The 11,644-nt window shown below is 54.8% G+C and overlaps 1 protein-coding gene across 1 annotated transcript in view; it reads left to right on the top strand.

The window, feature by feature from the left end:
* The first annotated feature begins 372 nt into the window (after positions 1 to 372).
* SARDH (sarcosine dehydrogenase) overlaps positions 373 to 11,644 on the top strand; it is a 125,278-nt gene continuing 114,006 nt past the window's right edge. The window contains exons 1-4 of the mRNA XM_075905253.2: positions 373 to 527; positions 3,691 to 4,018; positions 6,501 to 6,679; positions 9,736 to 9,915. Coding sequence (XP_075761368.2) covers positions 3,697 to 4,018; positions 6,501 to 6,679; positions 9,736 to 9,915 — 681 coding nt within the window. The 5' untranslated portion in view covers positions 373 to 527; positions 3,691 to 3,696. The remainder of the gene's footprint in view (positions 528 to 3,690; positions 4,019 to 6,500; positions 6,680 to 9,735; positions 9,916 to 11,644) is intronic.

The raw sequence follows: 11,644 nt of genomic DNA, 5'->3' as shown, positions 1-11,644 counted from the left end.
AGTTAAAACTCTAGTCCCGGTTTGATTTTACTCTGCGGACATTCTAAGGGCAGGAGGTTAATTTAACAGCAGGAAAATTGGGTTGACTGTTCAGATGTGGCGCCTCCTTCCTGGATGCTCTTTCTGCCCGTAACAGATGGCAGGCCGCTGTGCCAAGCCCAGAGGAAAGCCATCTGGGCTCTGTGTTCAGTTCCCAGCTGGGCTTTTGGTTTTGTCCCCTGCCTTGGTCAGAAGGAAGAGAGTGAGCAAGCTAAAAGGGCTTCTCCATCGCTAACAGCTCTGATCCTTGCAGCCTTCAGTCTCTGCTAACCAACAGCAGCGCAATATCCCTCCCTTTACCCCACAAGCCAGTGCACGTGGGACTGGCCTGACTTCCCAGACTCTGGGAATAGTTGTAACTGGCCAGCAGCAGCAGTGACTGAAGTCTGGCTGCAGTTCTCTCAAGCACTAAGTTACTGCTCGGAGCGTGTGTGAGAGGCAGCAGGAGAGCTTCAGAGGAAACAAGCACCTCGCAGCCACCTGCCCAGGTAAAGTGAACTGGACTCCTTTGGACAGCTGGGCTTCTGCTCAGCCAGCCCAGGGTGCCAGCAGGCAAAGCCGAGCCTGCCTAAGCGGAGGGGAAATCAGTACAGAGAGGGTTGTATCCGTCTGAGTAGCCAAAGGGTCCCTGGGACTGGCTCGGAGATGAGATTGTGTCTTAAATGTTTCAGGCTGCGAAGCTCATGGCAAGCCCAGACTCTCCTAAATCTGAGGAGCGGGGCCCAAGACCAGGGCTCACAGCATTTTGCACGGTTGGATTTTCTTTTGAAAGGCGGTGGCAGGGGGAAGAGTTTCTTGGAGCTCCGAGACGGGAATATCAACCTCTGGCAGAGTAATAAGGGGTCTGGCTGGGGGGGTCTGGCTGCTTATTCAGTACCGAGTGGAGCGAAACTTTTCCACTCTGTGCGACAGGGAGCCGGGAGCTGCTGGCCGAAGTCACGGGTCTCTGGGGTCTTTGGGTTCCCTGGCAAGGAATCCTTAGCCCTGCTGACTCTGCAAGAGCTGGGACGGGACATGGACCCAGAGCAGGACTTAAAGCCAGGAGGGAGGAGGTGAAACAACACCCCCAAACCTGCCTCTGGGGCCAGAGCCTCATGCCAGCTCACAGGCAGAGCAGGCAGGCGGGGGACATGCATGGGGTTGGGGGCAGGAGAGAGGAGGAGGAGAGGTTTCACCCAGTAATGGATTCTCCGTCTCTCTCTGCAGCACTTCACCAGGATTGCCGACCGGGGTCAGGGGTGGCACAAAGGGGGCAATTGCTGGGGCCCAGGGGCCCCTGGCTGCCACTGCAGCAGTGCAGTGGGGCTAAGGCAGCTTCTTACCCACCCTCACTCCACGCCACTCCCAGACGCCGCTGGCATGTTCCTGCAGCCATGGAGTAGGGGATGTGGCCTCCAGGCACTGCCCCTACCCCAAGCACCAACCGGCAGCTCGTTGGTCACCAGTCAGATGTCAGGCGGACCCTGTCCATGGCTTGTGTGTAGGTGGGGACCCGCTGACCGTCCTGTCCTGGGGCCTGGCATTGCTGTTGGCAGGCCTGCACTTCACCTACCTTGTTTGACCACAGGGGCAGGGATGGCTGGGGTTTGTTTCTAGGGGCTCCCTTCGTTGTGTTGATGGCACCCCGATTGCAAAAAAATCCTGGGTATTACTGTGGTACTTGGAAGCCCCGGGCTTAGCTCAGGACCCTACTGAGCTAAATGCTGTGCAAACAAAACCAAAAGAGGGTTCCCTGGCCTAAAGAGTTTACAATCTAACTGCCAAGTGCTTCAAGCTCCTAAAAACTCAGGGTGGGGGCGGGGGGAGTTACTCTTGTGTGTGCAGAATAGATATGGGGCTTTAGAAATGCCCCGGTTCTTTGGTCCATTACCGCTGGCAAGCCTCTGCCAATGGAAGGTGGATACTTCAGGTGACTGCTTTAGCGTTTGCGTTGGGCAGCTGCTGTTTGTTAGCAGGTCTGTCCTTGATGGGACGCTATCCCTTGTGGTAAATGTGTTTCATGTGCTCCTGGTGTGAGGGACACAGTGGGTGTGTGGCTACCAGGGCTTTGAGGAGCTGGGGCCAGGGAGACGTCACGTGATTCTCTTTTTCATTCCTCCCCCAGCACTTCCATCTTGCGCCAAAGCCACTTGTGATCTGAAATTCCAGGCTGTGGCCGTAGAGCAGGGACCATCTTTTTGCTGATGTTGTTCTGTGTTTGTACAGTGCCCGGCACAATGGGGCCCTGTCCCATGAGGGGCAATCCAAACAGTACGACGATAACTCCAGTGTAGTCTTTTGTATTGGTAACGCCTGGCCAAGGCTGGATTAAGAAAGGGACTTTAGTGGCTGCAGCCCAGGGCTAAGGGGGGCCCCACAAAAAATCTCCAGAATGCCAAAATTGTAGATCTTTTTACAGGGCCTCCTTAGCCCGGGGCCCTGGGCTGCAACCATTATGCCCCTGCGTTCTGGCCCTGCCTGGCAGAGGGGAGATGGCTCCACATGCTGCTTTACCCCTCAGGCTGGAGCTGCAAGCACTAGGATGCTCAATCCATCCACTTCCCTTGCATGCAGGCTCCACCCCCCGCGGCTCCCATTGGCCATGATTCCCAGCCAATGAGAGATGTGGTGGGTGGTGCCTTCAGGCAAGCGTAGGGCAGTGCATAGAGCTGCCTGCCCCCTCCCTTCACAGGGGCCTGCGCCACCAAACAGGAGCTGCCCCAGATGAGCGCTTTGCACCCAACCCCCACCTTAGCCCTGAGCCCCCTTCCGCACCCGAACTCCCTCCTAGACCCCATCTCCTGCCCTGAGCCCCACATGCCCCATCTCCCTCCCACACCTCCGCCTCCTGCCCCGAGCCCCCCCCCCCCACCTCCTCCTCCTGCCCCGAGCCCCCCCCGCACCCACTCTCCCACACCCCACACCTCTGCCTCCTGCCCCGAACCCCCCACATACCACATCTCCCTCCCACACCCCACACTTCTCCCTCCTGCCCTGAGCCCCCCACACCCACCCTCCCTCCCACACCTCTGCCTCCTGCCCTGAGCCCCCCCACACCCTCCCTCACCCCACACCCGCACCTCCTGCCCCGAGTCCTCACATGCCCCATCTCCCTCCCAAACCCTACACCTTCACCTTCTGCCCTGAGCCCCCACACACCCTCGCTCCCTCACCCCACACCTCCACCTCCTGCCCCGAGCCCCCACACACCCTCGCTCCCTCACCCCACACCTCCACCTCCTGCCCTGAGCCCCCACACACCCTCCCTCCCTCCCACACCCACACCTCCGCCTCCTTCCCAGAGCCCCTCCTTCACCTTAACTCCTGCCCCCAAGCCTCACACCCCCATCTCCTGCCTTAAGCCCCCTCCCATCCCATAACTCCCTCCCTGCACACAACCCCCTGCCCCAGCCCTGAGCCCCTCACACACCCTAACACCCTCTCTGATCCCATGCCCCCATCTCCTGCCCTAAACCGTCTCCTACACACTAACTCCCTCCCCGACGCCACATCCCCACCTCTGCCCTGAGCTCCCCTACCCCAGAGCCTTGGGGTCGGGGGGGGGGGGGGGCTACAAAATCTAATAGCCCTGAGCCCTCAGCAGAGTTAATCCGACCCTGTGCATGGTGAGATTAGGCTTGGTCCATTAAAGGTTTGTCTTTGGAATCCCAGGTTACCATGGCTTACCTCAGCGCCGTGGTCCGAACCGCTGCCTCCCGCCAGAGGCCAGCCGCTGGGAGAAACCTCCGCCTCAGGTGCTTCAGCAGCGGGGCCGGCCAGACAGCCGAGAAGAGCGTCCCTTACCTCACGACTCTGAAGGAGGAAGGGCCTCACGGAAAAGGGCCGACCAGGCCGCTCCCGGAATCAGCCGAGGTGGTGGTGGTGGGCGGAGGCAGTTTGGGATGCCAAACCATCTACCACCTGGCCAGGATGGGGGTGAGCAGCGCGGTCCTTCTGGAAAGAGACCGTCTGACGTCGGGCACCACCTGGCACACGGCGGGTGAGCAGAACTCCGCGGGAGGGGCGGTCTTGGACCCACGGGGATGCCCCTCTCAGAGCTGGCATGTGTGTGGCGCTTGATCTTTCTGCTTGGGAAGGGAAGAGCCCGTTTGGGGGACTTGGGAAAGGCCTTGTTCCTTCAGCTCTCATTTGCAGGGTTTTTTGTGGTATCCGGGCCCTTTAAGAGTCTCTCTGCCTCAGCTAGCTACTCCTTGGCCCTATATAAGAGGGTCGCCCAGGCCAGACAACATAGGCCTCCAGAAGCCGGGCCTTCCCCTCGCCAGGTAGAGGGGAAACAAACTCCCCTTTTGCTGTTGCTCCGGAGTCTTACCCCCATTCCCAAGGCAGGTCGCTGGGTCCCTCCTTGGCCAGGTCCATGCTAGGGATGTGAAGGTTTAACCAGCTAACCCAGTGGTCCCCAACATGGCGCCCACAGGCGCCATGGCACCCGCCGGGGCATTTATGTGTGCCTGCCTAGTGACCAGGGCTGGCCCGAGCCATTCTTGCACCCCGGGCGCCTGGCTCATGCGCAGCCCCCGCCCCAGGCGCACGGTGCATGCGTGGTGCCGCCCCCGGGCACCTGGCAGCCCCAAAAGGTTGGGGACCACTGGGTTAACCAGTAAGCCTAATCCTTAACAGGCGAGGCTTACTGCTTAAGGGTAACCAGTGGGGGCTGGAGCAGCTCCTTGCCTGCCATGCGCACGGGGGCTGCTCCGGCCCCACAGGAAACTCGCCATGGACGGGGCTGCTCCAGCCAGAACACAGGAGCAGGCCCTGCTATGGGGCACCCTGGCCTGCCACAGGCAAAGGCTGCTCTGGCCTGCCAGCTGGAGAAGCCTCAGTCCATGGTGAGCCCGGGTGCCCCACAAGCAGGGACTGCTCCGACCAGCAGTCCGTGCCAGGCGACTGCTGAGGGAATTCCCTCTGATAGTTTCTGACTGCAGCCCCCCTCTGCTGCTGGAGTGCTGGAATGGGCGGGCGGGGCGGAGGGTGGGGGTTGCTGTTACACCCTCTGCCTTGAAGTGATTTCCATTCTACTCAGGGTGGGTCAACAGCTCTCAACACCCCACATATCGCTCCAGTGCCTGATCCGTGGCTTTTCATCCCAGCTGTTGCTGCTCAGCCACAGCGTCCACTCCTACCCGTGGACACCAGTCCTGACTTGGCGGTGCCCCCACAGAGGGTCAGAGGCTGGTGCAATCTAGGTGGCTCTGTCAGTCTGTGGGCTCTCTCTTACGATAGCCATCAATGCCAGCGACTGCTGCTGCCGGTGGTGGCTGTGACAGGCTGTATGACGGCTGTAAAGGTGCCACACTCAAGTTGTGGTGCTGTAATGCCTCGGTTGTGGGCTTGGTGCCCCAACGGACCGTCAAGCGGAACTCCTTGCCTGAGGAGGTTGTGAAGGCTAGGACTATAACAGGGTTCAAAAGAGCAGTAGAGAAATTCATGGAGGTTAAGTCTATTCATGGCTATTAGCCAGGATGGGTAAGGAGAGGTGTCCCTGGCCTCTGTTTGTCAGAGGGTGGAAATGGATGGCAGGGGAGAGATCGCTTGATCATTGCCTGTTCGGTTCACTAACCCTAACCCTCTGGGGCACCTGGCATTGGCACTGTGGGCAGACAGGATACTGGGCTGGATGAACCTTTGGTCTGACCCAGTCTGGCCGTTCTGATGTTCTTATCAGCAATAGGAATTGAGCGATTGTCTTCTAGATCTAAAAGGCATGAGCCTCTGCTGCCGGGGTGGGCAATCATTTTTGCCTGGGGGTCACTTCAAAAAATTTTAAAGTAGCCCCGGGCCACCCCGGAAGGGGCGGGGCCTAAACAGGAAGGAGTGGGGGATCCCTTTTGTCCCCCTTTCCACTAGGCACCCATGCCCTGGAAGAGGCTTGGCCTGCTCCCCCACCTCCAGGCTTTGATTGCCCTGGGGGCGGAGGAGCGCGCAAAACCGCCTCTGTTCTCCTCCCCGCGCTGCGAGCAGCGCGTGGCCCTTCTAAGCGCCGCATGCTTCTGGCAGGGCGGGAGAAGGCTTTGCGCACTCCCCCACCCCCAACCAATGGGGCTGGGGGAGCATGCAAAGCCTCCTCCGCTCTGCAAGGAAGCGCCGCGTGCTGCTCGCAGTGTGGGGGCAGAGCAGAAAAGGCTTCGTGCACTCCCCTGGCCCCAGGCCTATGGGGGTGGGGGAGCAGCAGGGATTCCACAGGCCAGATCCACCTGGATCCAGCCCATGGAGGCCTTTTCACCCACCCCTGCTCTACTGAGTGTGCTGAGAGAGCCATAAGCAGGGGTAGCTGAAGACCTTTGGGGGTCCAGCTACTAGAGGGAGCCAGCAAACCACAGCACATCCAGGGCAGAGTGTTGTGGCTAACACGCCTGCTGCGCAGTTCTCACCGCTGATGTCCGTGTGTCCGCTTGGCGTGTACAGTAGGGTTGGGAATAGGGAGGGGGTGCCCAGCTCTACCGGCGCGTCTGTGGTTTTCCCAGGTCTGCTGTGGCAGCTGCGTCCGAGCGACGTGGAAGTGGAGCTGCTGGCTCACACCCGCCAAGTGGTCAGCCAAGACCTGGAGGAGGAGACGGGCCTGCACGCGGGGTGGATTCAGAACGGTGGGCTCTTCATCGCCTCCAACAAGCAGCGGCTGGACGAGTACAAAAGGCTCATGTCTGTGAGTGGGAGCCCCCGCGTCGCCGTCCGTCTCTTCACCGACTCGGGGCTGGAGCTGCCCATCCACTAGATGAGGGGATCTAGCTCCCTGGGGCTTTGTCTACACTGTAGGGCTACGTCTACACTGGCATGATTTTCCGGAAATGCTTTTAATGGAAAAGTTTTCCGTTAAAAGCATTTTCGGAAAAGCACGTCTTTTCCAGAAAAGCACTTTTTGCGGAAGAGCGTCCGTGGCCAATCTAGACGCGCTTTTCCGCAAAAAAGCCCTGATGGCCATTTTCGCCATCGGGACTTTTTTGCAGAAAACAAATCTGAGCTGTCTACACTGGCCCTTTCGGAAAAAGACTTTTGCCCGAACGGGAGCAGCACAGTATTTCCGCAAGAACACTGACAATCTTACATGAGATCGTCAGTGTTCTTGAGGAAATTCAAGCAGCCAGTGTAGACGGCAAGTTTTCCTGCAAAATCAGATGATTTTGCAGAAAAACTTGCCAGTCTAGACACAGCCTAGGCGTTTTGCGCAAGAAGCTTTTTGCAGAAGAGATCTTCCACAAAAACTCCTTGCGCAATAGCGCATCCAGACTTCAAAAGCGCATCACAAATGCAATGTGCTTTTGCGCACATTGCACAAGAAAAGTCTGATGGCACCTGTGCTTTTTCGGATAGGCAATTTTTGCGCAAGAAACCCCTGTGGAGCATCCACACACACCTTTTTGTGCAAGAACTCTTGCGCGAAAAGGAGTTCTGCCTCGTAGAAAGAGGTATACTTCCACCACAAAAAAGCCCTCTGCTCTGCCATTTGGCTGTTCATTTCCTTGTGCAAAAACGTGTTTGAGGTGTGGATGCTCCGTGGGTTTTTACGCAAAAGTGGCCGTGTCTGCAAAAACCCTGTAGTGTAGACATAGCCTAAGGGTTTTGTGCTGCTGCCCATCACTGTAGGATCCGAACACCTTCCGTGCGCAATAGATTGGCCAAATCCCTAGCAGATTGCTTGGCCCCTCTGGCTTTTCTCCCTGAGTGGGTTAACGAAATCTCTGCTTGGGGCAGTTACTTTTCAGGAGGCGGCGACTGTAGATTGATGATGCGAATCTTGTTCTGGTTTGGGGCGGGGGGGGGGAAGCTTTGTCCAAGGGGAAGCACTGCTCGGCCAATGGACAGCCTCTGGAGCCATCTAATCTCCTCTGGTGATTTGTCCAATAGCCCAATCCACTCTCTTTGGGAATGTCTGATCCCTGGCTGTAGCGTGCGTTGGTCTTGGCAAGCCAGAGCTTTGTGTTCTTCCGTGGCCCAGAAGAGCCGTTCATAGATCCATAGTGTCCAACCGGTTCTGAAGCAGTGACCACTCTAGTGGCTACCACTCTAGTGAACTAGCCACGTTGTTCTGAAAATAGAAATAATTTTGTGAGCCAGTTAGTCACCCTCAGCCAGCCAAATCGCCACTTGTGGCTAGTGGCTAGCATGTTGGGCAGCATGGTCATAGATCAAAATGCAGCCTTGAATGCTACTGGCTCCAATCTGTTAAGACTGAAAATATCATATAAATCAGTGGTCCCCAACTTTTGGCGCTGCCGGGGGTGGGGACGCATATGCGCTGCGCGCCTGGGGCGCAAGAATGGCTCAGGCAGGCCCTGGTCACTTGGCGGGTGCACATATGCCCCGGCGGGCACCATGGCGCCTGCGGGCACCGTGTTGGGGACCACTGATATAAATCAATGCTAACTCCCACTTCTTGGATACGGTGTGCAGAGTTGGTCGCCCCATCTCTCAAAAGATGGACTGGAAGTGGAAAAGGTTCCGAAAAGAGCTTCACAAATGATTAGAGGCCAGGGGTAGCTTCTGTATCAGAGACTTCTCAGCTTGGAAAAGAGAAAACTAAAGGGGGATGCGACAGAGACCTCTAAAATTGTGACTGGTGCGGAGAAAGTGAATAAGGAAGTGTTTTTTACTCTCCCAGAGCAGCAGAGAGATGGCCAGCCATGGCTGGCTCGGTGTCCCTCTTGTCTTTCCCTGCTGGGGAGTAGCATACTTTAGCATTTGAGTTCAAGGAATCACCATACATGTGGGTTCTGCGACATTAGTTTCTTCTTTAAGCCCTGAAATGCACACTGTGGGTATGTCTAGACTACATTGTTTTTTTGAAACTTCCCTTTTTTTGAAAAAACGTCACCTGCAATTGTGTTCGAAAAAACTTCACCCTACTGCAATCGTGTTCTTTTGAAATTAAATGGAAAGAACGCAGGGTTTTTTTTTGACATTGGCAAACCTCAAATTATGAGGGAGAACATCTTTTTTGAAAGGGCTCTTTTGAAAAAAGGCGTGTGTGGATGCAAAACAGGGACATTTTTCGAAAAAAGAGGCTATCAAAAAGAGCACAGGTGCCCTGGTGGCCATTCTGTGAATAGCAATCAGGGCTTTCTTTTGAGAGCGTGTCCAAGCAGTCTGGATGCTCTCTTTCGAAAAAGTAGATCGCTTTTTTGATCTGGTTTTGAGGCGTGAATGCTCTCTTTCAAAAGAAGCTTTTTCTGAAGAGCTCTTGCAGTCTAGACGTACCCTATGGTCAGACCTGTGTCCGTCTCAGGACTCTCCGATTCAGTGGCCTAATGGATTTATAATGCTCATGACAGGTAGAGGGAACAAAAGCAAACTAATTGGTTCTAAACCCCTCTCCACTGTACCCAGCTTTGGGGACTCAAGTAAAAAGGTCCCCAGATCTAATTCATCCCTGGTTTGGCCTTTGCAAAATCAAACTCGGCCAGTGGTACAGCATATTTCCAATTGCTCTGCCTGCTTATGTAGGCATAGGGCAATGTCCCTTTAAATAGTGACTGAGCCGACGAGAGGTGCTTACCAGGTTCTGAATGTTGGGAATCCACCAGAAACCAGGAAGCTCGTCAGTGTGTGTGTGCGGGGGCAGGCCTGGCTTGTTTGCATGGAGTTATTTGGGAAGGACCCAGATGTGGCCCTGTGGTTTCTTCACCTGGTTGAGTGTCGTGTAGAGATGCCGCCCCATGCTGCCTTGTTTGCATTAATGGGCCTGTTCTCGTGTCTCGTTTGTAGCTGGGGAAAGTCTATGGCATCGAATCCTACGTCCTGTCCCCCGCAGAGACCAAGGACCTGTACCCGCTGATGAACGTGGATGATCTTTATGGCACGCTCTACGTCCCTAAGGATGGCACAATGGATCCTGCTGGCACCTGTACGACCCTCAGCAGGGCAGCTACTGCCAGAGGCGCTTTGGTAATTGACTATTGCACAGTTGTGTGGGCCTCTGAGCCGTGTAGCTTCTCCCACACTCAGCCAGATGTTCTCTTTCGGTACGGTCCCCGCCCCTCCCTGCCATGAGCCTTCTGCCTTCTTTTCTTGCCCTGCCCGGCCTCTCTCATTCTCAAACCCAGATCTGTTTCAGAGTTGCCGCCTCCTGCTTTACAGCTCCCCCGCTTAGCAGCTTGGGGCGAGGCTCTGAGCTGACTTGGAAGCACGTCCCAAACATGCTCATCAGCTGAAGAGATGGTGGGTTTGATATGGAGCCCTAGGAGCTGGGGGAATTGAGAGGAGAAAAAACGTGTGGGACCAAGCCAGCCACACCTTGAAAAACAAGTTGTTAAGGAGAGGAGACGAGCTCAGTGGAGATGGGTCCAACATTTGGTTCTGTGTTTGTACAGTGGCTACTATAGTGGGGTCTTGTTACCGCAATACAAATCCAGGTTGAACCTCCCTAGTCTGGCACCCTTGGGAACTGGCCAGTGCCAAACCAGAGAATTTGCTGAACCACTGGAGGTCAATATTGTCCAGCAACATAACCTCTTGGAAGACATTTAGGGGTAAATTAGAGCTAAATAACAGCACAGAACACTGGGAGCCTGGACTGGTGGCTATAAACAAACTTTATGGAACCGTGGGAAACTTGACCACACCCATGATAAGTGGACATCCGGCGAACTAATGTCATGCTGGACCACAGGGCTGTGTCTACATTGGCATCCCTTTCCGGAAAAGGGATGCTAATGTGACACTTCGGAATTGCAGATCCGCGGGGGATTTAAATATCCCCCGCGGCATTTGCATTTACATGGCTGCCGCTTTTTTCCGGCTTGGGGATAAGCCGGAGAAAAGCGCCAGTCTAGACGCGATTCTCCGGAAAATAAGCCCTTTTCTGGAGGATTTCTTATTCCTACTTTCAAGTGAATAGAATATTGAGTGAATAGAACATTGCTAGTTCATTGGCAATTTTGAAACATCAGAAGGCATGGTTTCAGATTGGGCCAAAACCGAATTGGAAAAAATGAACACATTTACATTTCAAAGCAAATGAAACCGTTTGTTTCCACTTTGAACACTTTTGAATTAGGAAAATTATATTAAAGGACATTTTGAAACAAAAAAACGCATTTCAAGCCAAAAAATCAAAATGCTTGGGTTCAAAAATGTCAAAACAAAAAGCATTGGATTAGGGGAGGTGGGGTTAAGGATGAAATGAAACCGACGAGAATGTACATGTTTTAGCTGAAAATTTTTGCTTTCAAGTAGGAATAAGAAATCCCCCGGAAAAGGGCTTATTTTCCGGAGAATCGCATCTAGACTGGCGCTTTTCTCCGGCTTATCCCCAAGCCGGAAAAAAGCGGCAGCCATGTAAATGCAAATGCCGCGGGGAATATTTAAATCCCCTGCGGATTTGCAATTCCGAAGTGTCTCATTAGCATCCCTTTTCCAGAAAGGGGTACCAATGTAGACACAGCCCAGATGTTGCCAGACCAGAGAGTGCCGGACTAGAGAGGTTCATCCTATAAGTAATAATAGTTCTCTGAGGTTTAAAATTGCCTTAAAAGGCCACTGATGGGTAGTTTAAAGCCAACATTAAGAGGGAGATTAAATTCCCCTCCAGGTAATAGGAATTCTTTTTATGAAAGGTGAGGTTGGGGGGGGGGGGAGGGAAATGACAGATCTACATTTGGATTAACACTTCCTG

Source organism: Pelodiscus sinensis, chromosome 23 (genome assembly GCF_052426305.1).
Source record: "Pelodiscus sinensis isolate ZL-2025 chromosome 23, ASM5242630v1, whole genome shotgun sequence".
NCBI classification, from domain to species: domain Eukaryota; kingdom Metazoa; phylum Chordata; order Testudines; family Trionychidae; genus Pelodiscus; species Pelodiscus sinensis.
The sequence above is the reverse complement of the archived record's forward strand: the minus strand, read 5'-3'. Positions and strand labels throughout refer to the sequence as shown.